General features: G+C 42.0%; 1 protein-coding gene across 7 annotated transcripts in view; it reads right to left on the bottom strand.

The window, feature by feature from the left end:
- LOC106839008 (acyl-CoA synthetase medium chain family member 1) overlaps nucleotides 1-12,517 on the bottom strand; it is a 49,839-nt gene extending 37,322 nt beyond the window's left edge. The window contains exons 1-3 of one of the 7 annotated variants that reach the window (XM_070484715.1): nucleotides 12,068-12,517; nucleotides 7,413-9,242; nucleotides 2,337-2,579 (exon numbers count right to left, since the gene is read on the bottom strand). In XM_070484715.1, coding sequence (XP_070340816.1) covers nucleotides 2,337-2,528 — 192 coding nt within the window. In that variant the 5' untranslated portion in view covers nucleotides 2,529-2,579; nucleotides 7,413-9,242; nucleotides 12,068-12,517. Of the gene's footprint in view, nucleotides 1-2,336; nucleotides 2,595-7,412; nucleotides 9,243-12,067 lie in introns of all 7 variants that reach the window. The other 6 variants (XM_070484716.1, XM_070484713.1, XM_070484714.1 and 3 more) reach the window with 6 other exon arrangements.
- Nucleotides 12,518-17,099: the final 4,582 nt, after the last annotated feature.

The raw sequence follows: 17,099 nt of genomic DNA, 5'->3' as shown, positions 1-17,099 counted from the left end.
TATTACAATTCTTACAGATTTAAAACAGCAATAAGAGAAAATTATAAATAACTTTATGCCAAATCTGACAATTTGGATGAAATGGACAAATTGCTCAAGAAAAAAAATACGACTTGCCAAAGCTGATAAAATCACAATCTTAATAACCTAGTATCTATTAAAGAAATTAAGTCCTTTACTAAAAGCTTTCTCATAATGAAAATCCCAGACTTTTATGTCTAAAATTTTGGGTACGCATACTAGTGTGTTAAGAGTTTGACTTGAAAAACTGATGCTTTTCTGTTTTTTTAAAGAAAATAGTGATAGCTGTATGTCAATTATATCTCAATAAAACAACAACAAAAGAAAACAGTAATAAACTTTAAAATTCTTTATGAAAGCACTTAGAAGAGCACCTGGCACACTGTAAATGTTCAGTAAATATTTATTGAATTAATAAATAAAAAACAACTCTGGGATATAAATAAGGAATGAAAAGGAACTTCAGGGTTAAATTAAATCTAAAGATGGGATTAGGCTTTTATTTCTTTGGATGAAGAGGATGATTTGTTTCTTTAAACTGGGCAATGATCAAATTTTCTGGATGTAGATTATGACCAAACTATTCACTTTAAAAATAAGATTGATTGTAATTTAACTTACAAAGAAAGTAGTTTAAATGTAACATGACAAATGGGCTGCTATTCCTTTGTAGATTGCCATTGATTAAAAAAATGGATGTACTCCTTGTAGGCTCACCAAATGACCAATATACAGTATGATATGTCAAACTGGGAGACGCAGTCATGGATCAATTCACATGGATGAACTAGTAATTGATTGATATCTAGACTTTAAAAGAATTTACCAAGGAAGATTACTTTAAAGGTCTAGGAGTTAAAAATTTTTGCTTTATATTTAATTGGGAAATAATATGTATTATTCGATTAATATTTAGATGAGTTGGGATAATCTTGTTTTTATACCAGAGGTTGCAAACCCAGAGCCTATGGAGACCAGGCAAGTAACAAATGAGAGAAGCCTTGGGGGCAAACTGGTGAGCCACGGACCTCCCAAGAGGGCAGCAACCATTTACCTCTACCAATTGTTGCCATATGGAAATGAATGTTTAGTTACTTTGAGACATGATTTTTACATAAGAAGCCCCAAAGCCCAATCCTGGTTTCTGAACTCTGTTGCCTTCTTTGCATGATGCCTGCCTGTGCCAAAGATTCCTGTATTCCCCTGTACATGTTTACAACACGTCCATGAGGAAGTAAACAGCCCCTTGCTAAAATAGAACCAAGTCACAGCCAAGAACCAACGCTGTTTATCTTGCGCTGGTTGTGTTGCTGTCCAGGGTGCTGCATGCATTTAGATTCGTTCAACAAATAGTTAATGTGCCAGGCATGTTCTACATGCTGGGGATACAACAGTGATCAAAACAGCAAAAAATTCCACAACCTCGTGGAACTTACATTCTAGTGCCAGTAACACTACATGTGTATAAGAATTACAAAACATTTAGACTCTCTGTGAATACCATGGAGGAGTCCTTTATGGGATGCTGTGACAAAAGTCTAATAGTTTCAGAGAAACATGAGGACCCTTTAGAATTGTATTGGTCCTAGGACTGTTACTAATTATTCATGTTAAATTATGGAATTAAATTCAGGAGCCACAAAACACAGACCCATCAGCTCAAAGAAATCTAGGCAGACATGACTATTGGATAGTAAGGAATTTGGAATATTTGGCAGCACATAAATTAATTTCCTTGGGCAACAGTACAGGACAAAGAGCTATTACATGGCAATGACATTCAGCTATTTTTTTAAAAATCTTTGTGTTTAATACATATTTGACTATATTTATTGAGCAATGTTTAATGTTAAATTGCATCAGAGATTGATAGGAAGAACTTGCTCATGTCATGATTTTTTTGCCAAAACAAACAGAAGTTAATGTATCAGATGCTGTACTCATCTCTTCTAAGACAGATAGTTAGACTCACAATCCCATTCATTGAAGATTAACAGACTCAGACTAACATCAATTTGTTGACTTTGTGATTAGAACTTTGCACTTGTTCACAATTATGGAGCACTGATTGTGCATCTGCTGTCTGGTTTCTTAAATGAGATTATTCCTATTTTATAGATGAAACCACTGAGGCTTGGAGAAGTGAGGAAGTGGCTAGGCTGAGAATTGAACCCCAAAACATAAGTTTTTTCTGTGACACTGGTAAGCTGAGGCAGCAGCTGTTCTTGTTTCTGCTCCCCTCAGCCTACTACGAGCAAGATAAGGGCAGTAAGGCCACTGCTGTTCTCACCCTCCCATCACAGAGCCCTCCTCACCTTCTCCATTTGAGTCCAATAGTCCAATACACCACTTGCAAAGTTAAATTCCTCAGGTGTATCATGGTCATTCCATCTTGGGGCTTCAGCTCCTGATAAAAACTGGCAGCGCAGGTGTCGAGGTGCAGGGAGGAAGCCATGGCAGGATTTGTGGATGCCCCAGAGGACCCGGAACTTCATCAGCCACTGCATGGTGGGGCAGTCCTCAGGAAGCAGGCGCAGAATTCTCAGGTCACCGCCTGCCTTGGGAAGAGATGGCTAATAGATTGGTCAGGGAGCAGGAATTTCCTCCACAAAATGGAGGCACTCCTGGTTAACTGCTAGGGTTACAGCTTTGTTTCAGCTCACTGAACTTTGGAGGGCCCTATTTATTGATTTAGGTGGGGATGTCTCTTACCGGCTAAGGAAGCACAAGGCAGAAAACAACAGGGAGAAGCTGTAGATACTAGATGAGGTTGGGACCCATTCCTGAGGGTCTTCTCCTTCTCCTTTACCCCCTTGGATTTAAGCTCAGGATGGTAGCCATGTGGACAACCCCTTTGTGGTGGAAACTCACTATTTTGAAAGTCTTATATTCCATGCTATCCTTGCTCTGGAGACCTATCTTCCTGCTGAGCCCAAATGTGTGGTTCTGATGGAAGCTGTCATATTTTTAGGTGATTCCAACTTCTGTCTAAAGTTGATTGGTCCAGGGTTGAGCAGTCATTCCCCATGATTTTTAAATCCAAAGTGGGCTAATCATAATCCCTCCCCAAAATGTGTGTGTGTGCTTGTTACCAAAGAGTATATAAGGCAGTCTCTCTCTGTTGGACTCTGCAAAATGCACATTTTTGGAACTGTCTGTAGTTATGCTTTCTGTCATGTGGAGGTATCCATTCTATATGAGAGAACAAAAATGATATTGAGAGATGTGGAGATGAGGGGCAGAGAGTATCTCAGAGGAGTTCAAGTCACTGGTTCATATTGTGCCTGAGGCCCATCCACATCTCTACTCCATTCTTGTTAATATCCTATCCTGAATTTTTATGAGCCAACCATTTTTCTTGCCTAAGATTAGATTTCTGTCACTTGAGACTACGAGGATATTGACAAATATACACCACCATACTCAGGACAGATGAAGTAAATATCACAGCACCGTCTTTACTGGACTGGGGCCTGGCTTCAGGGTCTTCCCCAGGACAGCTTCCGGGCAGCTGTTACCAATCCATTGGAGTTGACACGTGAAATGAACCTCTGCACCACTCCAGACCCCAACAAATGCCACAAACATGGGAACAGAACTCTCATTTATTAGGGTCCTTCTTGAAATTTGATTGTGAAAATTGGCTTAAGCTGTAACTATCTATCCATGAGAATGTTGCCTGAAGAAAGCCACTTTGCACACAGCTTTGAGATTCAAGCACTTTATCACTGCAAACAATTAAGCCCCTCCTCCTCAGTTTCAGCAGCAAAATAATCCTGTTTGACAACAGACACATAGAACAGAGCAATAAAACTTGACTCAATTTATTTTTAGACAGTCTAGACACAAAATACCTAACCCCAACTAATTTGGATTCTGCCCCCAGAACCCCGCTAAGTATTTCTAGTAGAGGCGGCAGTGCTAAATATGCAATTGGGTTACTGTTGCAGAAAAGAGGATAGATATATGAAAAGTTCATCCCTTCGAGTTTGCTTGTCAGCACAGATCCTTGGGCCACGTGAACTGAAGAATGTTCTCTTCTCTTTTAGTGCCCGTCGATCAATCAACAGTACCATCTTTGGTTTCATCAGAGCACTTTTGGGCAAGAAGACCCGAGATATCAGCTGGCCCAGACCTGGACCTTGGCCATATTCCTTTTGACTCTCAGTCCTTGGAGGTAAAATTTGAATTGCCAACATGTAAAATTTGTGAGATCTCATTTAAAAGTCTTGAATGAAGTTTTCTCTTGAAAACTTAGAAGGGCTAGCAATACAGGGCCTTCATTTCAAGCTAGCACCAACTGACTGGACCTGAGAATTTTCTGCTTAACTTAAACGGGATGTTCTCCAATTTGACACTGTTTCCACCACTCTCTTTTGTCACACCTATCTACTTCTCCACTTACTGCTCCTGTCTAGCTCCTATGGACATTTGAGCTTAAAATCCCTGATCTAAGCCAACATCCCAAGAGAGACAGGGATTTCCCCAAGGTTGCAAGGCAAGTTTAGTAGCAGAGCTGGTTTCTAGAAGCCCACCTTCTCTGCTATTTTTTTCCAATGCATACCTCCCTTCACAGGCTGGAGCTGATTTAGAGCAAGAATGCCAGACTCAGTTGCCATTTTTATACATAGGTGTATAAATGACCTCAGGGTCTTCCTTAAAATCCCCAAAGACAATGCAAACAACCCCTTAATAAGTGGCTAAAGACCAAAAGAAGAGGGAGAGAAATAGCGAGGAAACTAATTAAGCCTTTATTATGGGCTGAATTATGTCCCCTCAAAATTCGTATGTTGAAGTCCTAACGCCCCAGTACCTCAGAATCTGACTGCATGTGGAGCTAGGATCTTCAAAGAGGTAATTAAGTTAAAATAAGATCATTAGATGGATCTTAATCCACTATAACAGGGGTCCTTATAAGAGAAGATCAGGACAGAGGGAGAGGGAGAATGCCATGTGAACATGAAGACAACTATCCATAAGCCAAGGAGCAGGGCCTCAGAAGAAACCAGCCCTGCCAACATCTTCATCTCAGTCTTCTCACCTATAGAACTGTGAGAAAACAAATTCCTCTTGGTTAAGCCTCCCAGTCTGCAGTGTTTTGTTACTGCAGCTCTAGCAAACTAATGCATCCCTCTTTTTTAAAAATTTATTTTATTGAGATCATATTGGTTTAATCAAATAAAAGAGAAATGACTTCAGCATCATCTTACAAATGTGTTTGCAATTCTAATTTAATCTTAATCACATGAAAGGGCCAAACACAGTGTCCAGCTGAGAACTGTGGTAGCTGAGAGCATGTCCATAGGAGTTACACAGCACAGGTTCAAATTCCAACCTCTTCACTCACCACTCATGTAACTTTGGGCAATTTTATTAACCTCTCTCTAAAATATGAAAATATTGGCAGCACCTATTTCCTAGAGTTGTGGTGATGAATGAATGACGTCCTGTATAAAGCATGTAGCACAGACTCAGCAAAAGTAAGTACTCCATAAATGGGAGCTATTGTTTGTTAGCACTCTCTCTGGGGAAACTCTCATTGAACAATCAGGCCTCACAAAAAGAAATGGCTGTCTAACCTTTGAAATTAGAGTTTGAAGAGAAGGAATGGGAATAAATTCCTGAACACAGATACTTCAGGGTCCAGCTACTGCATCAATAAGTAAGAACCTAATCTCACAGTGTGTTAAGAGGACGAAAGGCCAGAGATATCTATATCTATATGTCTATCTCTGTGTATATCTGTCTTTATAGCTATATCTGTTTCTGTATCTATATCTACAAATATGCCAATACCTATGGCTATATCAATATCTGTTACTATCTATATCTACAACTAGATCTACATCTATATCTGCATTTATATATTTATGACTATATCAATATCTGTATATCTACCACTATATATACTATATTGATATTTATAACTTTATAACTACATCTGTAACTACATCTATTCCTCACAATACCTGACACATGATAGGTACTCAACTAAATGTTACATTCTTCCCTTTTGGCTGTTATTCAGAAAACTAGAAGATGAAAGTTGGAGAGAGAAAAGCAGTGTGCCTACAGAATGTGAGAATTACAGAAAAATATATTTTTCATTCATCAGCTATTTATCGAGGATGTGCCATTTGTGGTTTTAGATAACCAGAGATTAATTAGACTGCAAGAGTTTCTACCCTTTTGGAGTTCATAGTCTAAGGACATCCTATGAAATAGTTTTAAAGAACAATCTTTTCATGTGCTTTAGAGTGTATTTTGTAATCATTTTGGCAATGTGGCTTTGAGAGGTGGCCAGGCTCGCCACTATGTGCCTAGGTGGACAGTGCCTTGAAGGGTTCCTGCAACAGAGCTTGGATTTCACAAGAATTTGCACTAAAAAAGCTGTTTGTTTTATGACACAACATACTTGTGTGCTACAGAGGATCCAAGAGTTACAGAGCCAGGTTAGGCTCCATTGCCTAGCAGCTAGGTGATCTTGGCCACTGTCTATGTCTCTGAACTTGAGAGCACAGTAATGATACCTACTACCCCACTTTCCACAAAGGATTAGTGAGATAATCTACAGAAATCACTTTGCCAACCCTGGGTCTAATTCACAGTAAGGGCTCAATAAATGTTGAGGTGCTCTCTAACTCCCAGACAATTCCGAATCCAAAATCCCACAGTTAGATAATAAAAAAAAAAAAAATTTTTTTTGAGGAAGATTAGTCCTGAGCTAACATCTGCTGCCAATCCTCCTCTTTTTGCTGAGGAAGACTGGCCCTGAGCTAACATCCGTGCCCATCCTCCTCCACTTTATATGTGGGAGGCCCGCCCCAGCATGGCTTGACAAGCAGTGCATATGTCCACATCCCAGGATCCGGGCTGGCAAACCGTGGACCGCCGAAACGGAACATGTGAACTTAATCGCTGTGCCACCAAGCCGGCCCTCCCCACCCCCAAATTTTTTTGAATGAAAGCATTCACTTTATATAATGTGAACCAACGTCAACATAATGGAGTTTACTTTCAAATGTTCACCTTCTGGGTCTCTTTTTCTCCCCTGTGCACCCTCCTCCCACAGCCCACCATATTCAAAGTTGCCTAACATGAAACCAATCACCTTCTATGTGCCAGCCACTGTCCTGGGCATATCACATGTATATTCCAATTTTTCCTCTCATTCACTATCACCATCCTCATTTTGCAATTACAGAAATGAAGTGTCAGAGAAGTTGAGAGACTTGCCCAAGGTCAGCCAACCTATAAGCAGCATTGCCAGAATCTGAAAGAAGGTCTTCATATTTTAAGTTCAGGGCTCTGTATATACTTTACTGCCCTGTGGCAGATACACACACAAACACACACACACCCATACACAACTCACAGAAGTTGTCACTCACCTCAGTCTTACGTGGTACTGTCTAGGAAACAGTCGGGCTAGGTCTTGGATTCATATAGAACAGGGGATTTTGCATGTTCAGCTCTCTCTGATCAGAAGTTCCCAGGAATGTGCACACAGTGGAACTTGCCTCCTGGCCCCAGCTGGGGTTGAGAACTTGGAAGCAATTGGATGATCCCAAAGTGGGAGGAGATGCTCAGTTAGGAAAAGACAGAAAGCAATCACAGGCCTCCATGGAAAGACAGTTGGTTAGAAAACCTATAAACTTAACTTCAACTATAAGTAACTATAAACTTCAACTATATGAAGTCACTTCCAATTCTTGGAGGATGACTTTCAGGGTGAATCAACAAATAAAGTCAAAAAGGAGCACTTTCACTAGTTCTCTGTGGCTAAGCTGCTCCCCTTTCCCAGCTCTGTACCTCCAATGTTTTCATTTAAATGACAGCCAAGTGGCAGTGTGGCTTAGTAGTTAAAGCCTGTGTTCTGGAGGGAGAAAGATTTGGGTTTCAGCCTCAAGTCTGCTACTTACCATCTCTTTGACCTTCATTGACCTTCTTTCTCTATGCTTCAGTTTCCTTATTTGCAATAGGGGAATGATAATAGTAATGCCAATCTCCTTGGTTATTTTGTTGTTGCTGTCATTGTTAGGCTTAGATGAAATAATTCATGAAAAGCATATAGCATAGCACTTGGCATAACCAATGTTGGCTGCTTCTATTAATTTGGGATTCTAAGAGAAACAGTTCAGTGTACTAGTAAAACACAAGGTCTTTGGAATCCCAAATTCTTGAGTTTAAACCTTGGCCCAGCCACTTACAAGATGGCCATGCGCAAGTCACTTACCTCTTCTAACCTTGGTCTTCTCATCTGAAAAATGGAGGAGTTGGGGGTTCTTAATAAGATTTGTCCCATGGAATCTTTGGAAGGATTGCATGATGTAAAAAGTCCGTAGAGTGCCTGGCCCAGGCATGTGTATGCTGGGTTGATGATGTTGCATTGGAAAAGCCCAGATTGTCATAGATGGTGGCTTGTACTGATAGTTTTCTACTAGAGCCATTATGGGGGTGTTGTTGGGTGATGGGGAATCTCCAGTATCCTGGTCCAACTTTCCTAGCACCTTTTCCCTCCTAACCTCCGTGGAACCAGGGAGAAAAATGCCTTTGCTCCAAGTCACCACCGGAGCTTGCTGGAGACACCCAGAACATCCCTGCCAGGACTGAGGGGCATGCCTGGCTTCTGAGAAGTGGGTTTTGCTTTTCCTGGCCAATTCACTCATGATGAACTTTCAGCTCAGGCCAGGCTTTTATTTTATGGAGTGGAGTGAGGACTAGTTGACTGGCCTCAGTAAGTTAAAGATTAAACATCCAAAGTATCAAAGTACAAAAAACACTTTTACTCGAACAGAATAGGCAGTCACTTTGAGAAGACAATGGGAACAGGAGGAAGAGTCCATGAGACACTCTCTGGATCTCAGTAGATCTTCCACATGGATCTCAGTAGATCTCTCATGTAAACTGTGACACCAGTGTTGTGGTCAAGAAGATAGGCTCTGAGGCCAGGCAGCCTGGGTTTCAGTCTAGCTTTTGTCAGTTACCAGTTCTGTGACATTGAGCAGGTTTCTTATCCCATTGCACCTCAGTTTTCTCATCTCCAGTAGAACTCTCTGAAGATTCCATGCACACTTCTCTTTCATTTCTTGTAGTTAGGGTGAGGCTATTGAATTCCAGTTCTGGACAATGAACTCCAGGTGGAAGTGACACAAGTCACTTCTGGTCTCGGGCGCTTAAGGACAGGTATGAGTTCTCTCTTTTCCCCTGACTCAGTAGTCCTGGAAACCATATGGAGATAGTAACATCAAAATCTGGCAAAGATTCTCTCAGCCTAGTTCTCTGAGTGACACTGTATAGCCATGTATCCTGTCAATTTGAGTATTTTACACCCATTATCCTCCTTAATCTTTTTTTTTTTTTAAAGATTGGCACCTGAGCTAACAACTGTTGCCAATCTTCTTTTTTTTTTTTCTGCTTTTTTCTCCCCAAATCCCCCCAGCACATAGCTGTGTATTTTTAGTTGTGGGTCCTCCTAGTTGTGGCATGTGGGACGCCACCTCAGCATGGCTTGACGAGTAGTGCCATGTCTGCACCTAGGATCCAAACTGGCAAAACCCTGGGCCATCGAAGCGGAGCGCGGGAACTTAACCACTCGGCCACGGGGCCAGCCCCGTATCCTCCTTAATCTTATAACAAACCTGTAGTACATTCATTCATTCAATAGATATTTAATGAGCACCCTCTATGTGTAAATATAACTTTGTTCATGTCAGACAAGGTTACTGCTCTCAAGGAGTTTACGTTCCCATGACAGAGAGGCAAAAGACAACACATAAAAGATCAATTAAGTAGACAAAAGGATAAAACAATATGTGGAAAGTACTGTTATCACCACCATTTTACTAATGAGAATACTGATGCTCAGAGAATTTAAGCTACTTGCCCACCGGCACAGAGCCAGGAAATAGCAGAAATACTATTTGAATCTAGATCCACTTGGCTCTAATCTTTGACTCTTAGTCACCAAGTTCATTCACCAGTGTAGGTTGATCCTGGCGATAATTTCTAACTGAAAGAACACACAGTTCTTTGCTTTGTTTTGAGTTTCAGAATTAACCTGTTCTTGATTCCAAGTGAAAACACCCTGAGACAGAACAAAGCTGAGCTTTAAGCTTGTATACTGATTACAATCCACAACGCTCTCCCACACTGTCCTGGGAACTCCTAATGCATATTATCATAAAATAGCATTTTGGGGGGGTTAATGTTTCTAATTGAATTAAAATGTACACACAATGAGTTTGGGTGGGAGGCAGAGATTAATCGAATTATTCTCAACTAGGAACATAATTGCAGAATTTGCAATATGGAGTAGTATCTCCCATAAGACTAACTTTCTGAAAGATACTAAATATAAACCTGGGACAAAATATGAAAAACAATACCAGAATGTACTAAAGAGCAACCAAAAGCAGGCAGAAAACGGAGGGAGGAGATTGGAGGAAATGAATGGCCCTGGGCAAGTTTCCCATTTTTATGGGGAAAATTCAAGAAGGAGAGAACCAGGGAAGGAGATCCCCCAATTCTGTCTATACATTTTGCCCAAATTTCTCAGGGATCCCTGAACTACACAGAATCCTTTCAGTCTCAGGTTAAAAGAACTGAACAGAGTTTTCAGTTGCTGGACCCTGCAGGGAGTTTGGAGTATGGCTAAGTTAACTGCCTGCTAAAACAAACAAATAAAATAACCACACTTCAGAAAAATATAACAAAATCCAGAATCTCTACAACATATGATAGACAATGTTCAGCATAAAATCCAAAATTTTACTAGACATACAAAGAAACAGAAAAATATGACCCATTCTCAAGAGAAAAAGGACATCAATAGAGAAAACTGATGACCCAGATATTAGAATTAGTAGACATGGATTTTCATAACTATGCTATAGCTTTAGTGACTATGCTCAAGAATTAAAGTAAAATATACTCATGATGAACAAATTTAAAAATTTAGGAGAGAGATTATTTTTTTAAATTGAGAATCTCTAACTGAAAAATACATTACCTTAAATTAAAAATTCACTGAATGGCCTTTAAAGTAGATTGGAGATCACCGAAGAAAGTCAGTGAACTAAAGGTAGATCAAAAGAAATTATCCAGGGGCCGGCCCCGTGGCTGAGTGGTTAAGTTCCCATGCTCCGCTGCAGCCACCCACGGTTTTGCTGGTTCGGATCCTGGGCACGGACATGGCACCACTCATCAGGCCACGCTGAGGTGGTGCCCCACGTGCCACAACTAGAAGGACCCACAACTAAAATATATACAACTATGTACAGGGGTGATTTGGGGAGAAAAAGCAGGAGAAAAAAAAAGATTGGCAACAGTTGTTAGCTCAGGTGACAATCTTTTAGAAAAAGAAATTATCCAGTCTGAAGAACTGAGAGAAGAATATTGAAAAAGAATGAACAGAGCCTCAGTATATATATAATATATTATACATGGCATATATAATATATATGTACATTAATATACTAGAATTGTATGTACATCATATGTACATACATGCACACGTACACACAGCTACACCTTGGCTGAATGCTTTTTCTATTGGAGTTTCCTGTCCAAACTGACCTGAAATCCAAGTTCCTTTAAAAACAGAGTAAGTTTTTTTCAACTTCTAGGCTCCCTGAACTGGAATTTTACTGCTAACACAGAGCGTTAATGAAAATTCCAAATACTGCGACACCCAGGTCTTGCCTGCAAGAGCATGTACAGCCTTTGCTGACAACCCAGCTGCTCAAGTAAATATGGGACTGAGCCGGAGAAGCTTGCCCTGGAGTGAGGACGAAGGAAGGCAGGAGCCCACATCGGTGTTAACTTAGAACAGGCTTCTCAACTTTGGCACTGTTGACATTTTGGACTTGGTAATTCTTTGTTGAAGGGGTGCTGTCCTGTGTACTGTAGGATGTTCAGCAGCATCCCTGTCCTCCATCTACTAAATTCCAGCAGCAACTCCCCAGTTGTGACAATTAAGAATGTCCCCAGACATTACCAAATGTCCCCTGGAGGGTAAAATCACCCCTGTTTTGGTACCACTGACCTAGAGTCTAGGTGCAGACACTTCTTTCCTTCGGCAGCTGTAATTCCTTCCCGCAGCTGCAGCTGAATCCAGGCTGCACTTCTCCCAGCACTTGCAGACCCAGCGGCAAGTCATGCCTGAATTAGGAGACACTAGCACCAGCTGGCCTGTGCCCATCCTCAGAAGTCTGGGCCAGCCCACGGAGCCCCTCCTCTGAGCTCAGAGACATCAGCCCAGCTGAGTAGTGCCCCTCCTTGTAGATCGGAGTTTCACACCACCACCCACCAATGGGCTTCCTCCTCTGAGTTTCTAAGTTTTCCCCTTGTTTCTTCAGCTGTAGGAGTGGTAGCTGCTTCTTGCAACTGCTACCTTCATGATGCCTTAGAGTGCCTTTTAATCTCTCAGTCACTTAGTGAGTGATTTTGTAACTAAACAGCTTTTTTATGTTAAAGTCTCCATGTTAAAATAACTGAGGTGATTTTCTCCTGACTGGACTGATTGATGTAATGTTCTCCCTCTCTCCCGTCCCCTCCCTTCTCTTCCTTTCCCCTCACTTCTTTTCTTGTTCTCTGGTAAACTTATACTCCCTTTAGAGCCCTGACAAATATCATCCTTTTCTGGAGCTTTCCTGGACTCTGCTGGGCAGAACCAACCACCCTCCTCTGGTCCCTGGCACTTGGTATAGTGCTTCTCACCTGTGGTAGAGCCCTGTGTATATATCTCTGTTGCTCCTACTAGACTGTAAATTCCTAAGAGCAGGAACCATATAACATCATTTCTGCATTCCTGGTACAGTGCTGTGCACGTATTCAGGCTTGGTAAATGTCTGTTGAATGAATGAATGAATGAATGAATGAATGAAGAACTGCGTGCCACAGGACTTCTGATTGTTTCAAGTCCAGTCTGGTGCTATGTTTCTCCCTCCTCTCTTTCTGCCTAGATGGCAGTCTCAGTGAGCATTGGCATGGACTCTCTTTGCATTCCCTCCAATGGCTGGCCCACTGCTTGGCAATGACACCATTCCAGCACCCTTATTGTGTTGAGTTTCTCTTAGCTGGGTCTCTTTTCCTCAGTAGATATTAAGCTCCTTGAGGATAGGGTTTCTTTGGCATTAAAGGAGATTCTTACTATATATTTTGCTGAATGAATTGCTGAAGGGATCTAGGGGAGGTTTCGAGGGAAAACCCTTGAAGGATGGGGAGGATGTCTAGAAGTGGAGCCTTCATCCTTGGTAGCAGAGATGGTGGGAGGAAATTCAGAGAAATTGTTTAGGAAATCATTGACTATTCTGGTCTGGTAGAACGCAGGGCACATGGAGAGGAAATTTGGGAGACAAGGCAGCATAGCTGAGTAGGACACAGATTTTGGGTGCTGAGAACCAGATTAAGCAATATGTGCAGTATTTCACGGGGAGGTCCAGGGGTCCTGGTGTAAGGGACTGGCATCATCAGACCTTCATTTTTGAGAAGAGCCCACAGAGTGCTAGAGGAGAAACTAGTGGAGGAGGCCATTCAGGAAAAGCTGTGTGCTGTAAAACCCAACAGGAGGGTTAACTCAGAGAGCAAGGATCCCACTGGCCTGATGGTTCTATTCTGTAAGAAGCGGATTCTCTTCGTGGAGGAAGATGATGAATACTCCATGCTATAGACAATGGAGACCAAAAGGAAGTGAGAAAGGGAAAGAATCAGAATGTAACAATTATCCCAGGTTGAATGGTTTAGCTTCATCTTTTTTAATCTAATTAGCGTAGAGTTTTTCAGAATTTGATGTATTTTGTAAGACATGAAAGATAACAAAGAAGTGTCTGTCTTGGCTTTTAAGTAGATGTGTGTGGCTGGGCAACAGCGGTGTGTGGAATTCAGCTGGGTTCTGTTTCAACAGGGAATATGAGTCCCTTATAATTCTTACAGAAAGAAAACGACAGCAATTTGAGTATGACCTGCATTATCATCATCTTTCAAATGCAGTTAATGATATCAGCTTTCCTTTGTGGTCTAGGGCTTTTTGGAAAATTAAATAAGATGAAGGATGTAGAAGTACTTTGTAAATCATCAAGTGCTTACAAAATCCATCCATTCTTCCAGCAGATATGTACTAAGGTTGTCGGATCTGACATGAACGAGGGCAGGCCCTTGGGGTTGCAGGCTTGAATAAGCCCTGGTCTCTGTCCTTCAAATCTCTACATGAACTGATGAGCTTTCATAAAGATACTCTCCATGCCACAGGAGAAGGTTAGCATACTTTATAAGGGATTGTTACTAATATTACATTTAGTAAGGTGGGCTTTGTTGCTACTGGCTGCCAAGTTGATGTCTTCGGTTTTTCTAGAAGAGTACTCAGGGAGGCAGTAATACCATGTGATTAAAAGGAACTGGGCTTTGGAGACAAAGGATGAGCTGCAAGCTTATCCTCACTGGTGACACTGGCGTAACTCCTATCTAACTCAGAAGGTTACTGAGATCACTATATCGACCACATTAGAATCTCTTGTTCACATCCATTTATTCATAAAACTTGTAACTCTAGGTGTTTCCTACCTGCTGGCCAGAGAAAGACAGAGAATAAGTAAGTAGACAAATAGACAAGATACTTTTAGTTGACGAGAAGTGCTATGAAGAAAATGAAAGGGGTGATGTAATGGGGAGTGATGGGGTGAGGGCTGCTGCTACTGTAGGGCTATCAGGGAAGAACTGTTTGTGACAGGGACATTTGAGCCCGGACCTAAATGACAAGAAGCAGCAGCCAGGTGAAGAAGTTGGGGGAGGAGCATGCCAAGAAGTGGAGCACCTGGCACCCTGAGACAGGAAAGAGCCAGATCCATTTGATGATCAGAAGGAAGGTTAGCGATCTAAGTGACAAGCACAAGGGAGAAAGATGTAGCACATGAAGTCAGAGAGGCAGGTAGGGGCCAAATCATGTAGGACTTTGAAGGCCATGATGAAGAGTTCAGAATTTATTCTGAGAGTGGGAAGCCACTGGCAGGTTGAAGCAAGGGAATAGTGTCAGTTGATGTACATTTTGAGAAGATCAGCCAGGCTGCTGTGTGGGGAATACTCTATGGAGGTGACAGAATGGGAAAGGAGAGCAGGTAGGAAACAGATAGCTGTCCTGGCAACAGGCAATTGCCAGCTGGACTAAGGCAATTGTAGTAGTGGTAGTGGTAGGGGGGTTGCAGATGGTAGGTCAGACAGCAGACAAGCTTGGCCCTAGCATCACGAGTCTTACCCGTGCTGGTAAGGTCATTTCATTCATCTGATGACTCCATAATGCTTTCCCTGGCTTCTTGAACTTTGAACTCTACTCGTCATTGGAGCAAAAGTAGTGGTGGCTTTCTTTCTTCAGCACTTCAGACTTGGCTTTTTTGTCTCCAGCTCCAGTTCTTCTTAGATCAGGGGCTTTGAAGTGAGACAGACCTGGATTGGAATCCCTGCTCCAACACTTACTACATAGTTGAATGGATAACTTTTTAATTTAATATCTCCAATCCTCAATTTCCTAGCAGCAAAATGAACTTAATAATAATGCCTGCTTCTTGGAAACTTATGCTGAAGCATCAAGTGAGATAATATTTGTGGAAAGCTTCTCAATGAAAGTCACTTGACTTTCACTCTGAATTATCTCCTTCAACCTCCCACCTTAGACTGGGATGGGAGGCCACATGTTTCTGCTGAAACTCCAGCACCAGCCTGGCAGCCAAGTCAAATTTCAACCTCAGCAGAAAGACAAATTCCCACTTGAAAAGCAAAGTCTTTGCTAATCCTTATGGTTCCCTGGTGAGAATTTTTAAAAGGTGCCCCTGGGAAGATGCACTTCTGCTGGGGATGGTCTGCGCAACTCTGAGCAACAGCCTCAATGAGAAAAACTGTGGGCAGATCAAAAAAAGGAGAAAACTTCCAATGTGAATATTAATTGTGAATGTCAGGTACCTTCTGGATCATCACCTGTGCGTTTTGGCAAAAAGAAAGGAAACTAGAGAGTAAGTCTAACAGAGACACCCCTTTGTCACTGTGGGCAGACAAGAAACGAGCCCCTTTCTGTGCCTCTCAATGACCTGACATGGCATCCCAGTGGCCCACTCAACAGTGTTTAAGGAGGGAGGAGTGGCTGTGGAATTTTGTTGTAAGTCTGTCAGAGACAAAAAATCTGCCAAAAGTATACAGTTCTATTTATTTCACTCCAGGTATTTTCTATCCATAAAAATGGAAAAAAAATGCAATCACTCTCTTTGATTCTTACCTGCTTAATTTTCTCCATACCAATTACCACTACTCATCCTAATCCACATTTTGCTTATTTGTCTTAAATTTTGTCTGTTTCTCCCTTCCCCCTCCCACAACAACTAGAATGTGAATTCCACGAGGGAGGGAACTTTCCTTTTAAAGCTGCATCCTCCCTGGGGAGGACAACACCAGCACTAATAATCACTTACTGGCTGTTAGTTGAGTAAACGAGTGCAAGGCTTTGGGAGTCACCTGGTGGAGAGACCAGCTGTTACCCACATGCAACAGAGCTCTGCCTGTTTTCCCTTTGCATCCTTCTTCGTTTGGTGTGCCCAGGAATCTTGGGGGATGGTGGCGGTAAGAACCAGGCCACATCCATGCCCTGACAACTGTGCCACACTTACCAGGCCTGGCTCTGCCCAAGAAGCTCAGTCTTGCTGGTGCCATCCCCAGAAGGAAATGGAGAACTTGGAAATCAGCTAGGCCAATGCAAACAAGAAGCCCTATAGTGACAGGGAACTCACTACCTCCTAAGGCTATCTGCCTTCATGCCTTGTACCCTCACTGTTCCTAGATTGATCCGGGAGCCACGTAGAACCAGCTTGCTGTCCAGGCTCTTCTGAACCCATCCTAGGCTCCTTGGGAAGCGAATGCCCCTGGGCCTTTGCCCTCCCAAGTGACCATGCCTAGGCAGGAGGACCAGACCCTGAACACCAGCACAGCATCCAGCTTCTAGGGTAATTTTGGCTGAAATGCTGACCCACGTGCACAAGTCAAGACCACAGTGATGGAGGTTCCTGAGGCTTTTCCTGTTCCACCCACACTGCTGGGGA

This window comes from Equus asinus, chromosome 14 (assembly GCF_041296235.1).
Source record: "Equus asinus isolate D_3611 breed Donkey chromosome 14, EquAss-T2T_v2, whole genome shotgun sequence".
NCBI lineage: Eukaryota > Metazoa > Chordata > Mammalia > Perissodactyla > Equidae > Equus > Equus asinus.
Note: the sequence above shows the minus strand (reverse complement) of the source record. Positions and strands in the feature narration are given on the sequence as shown.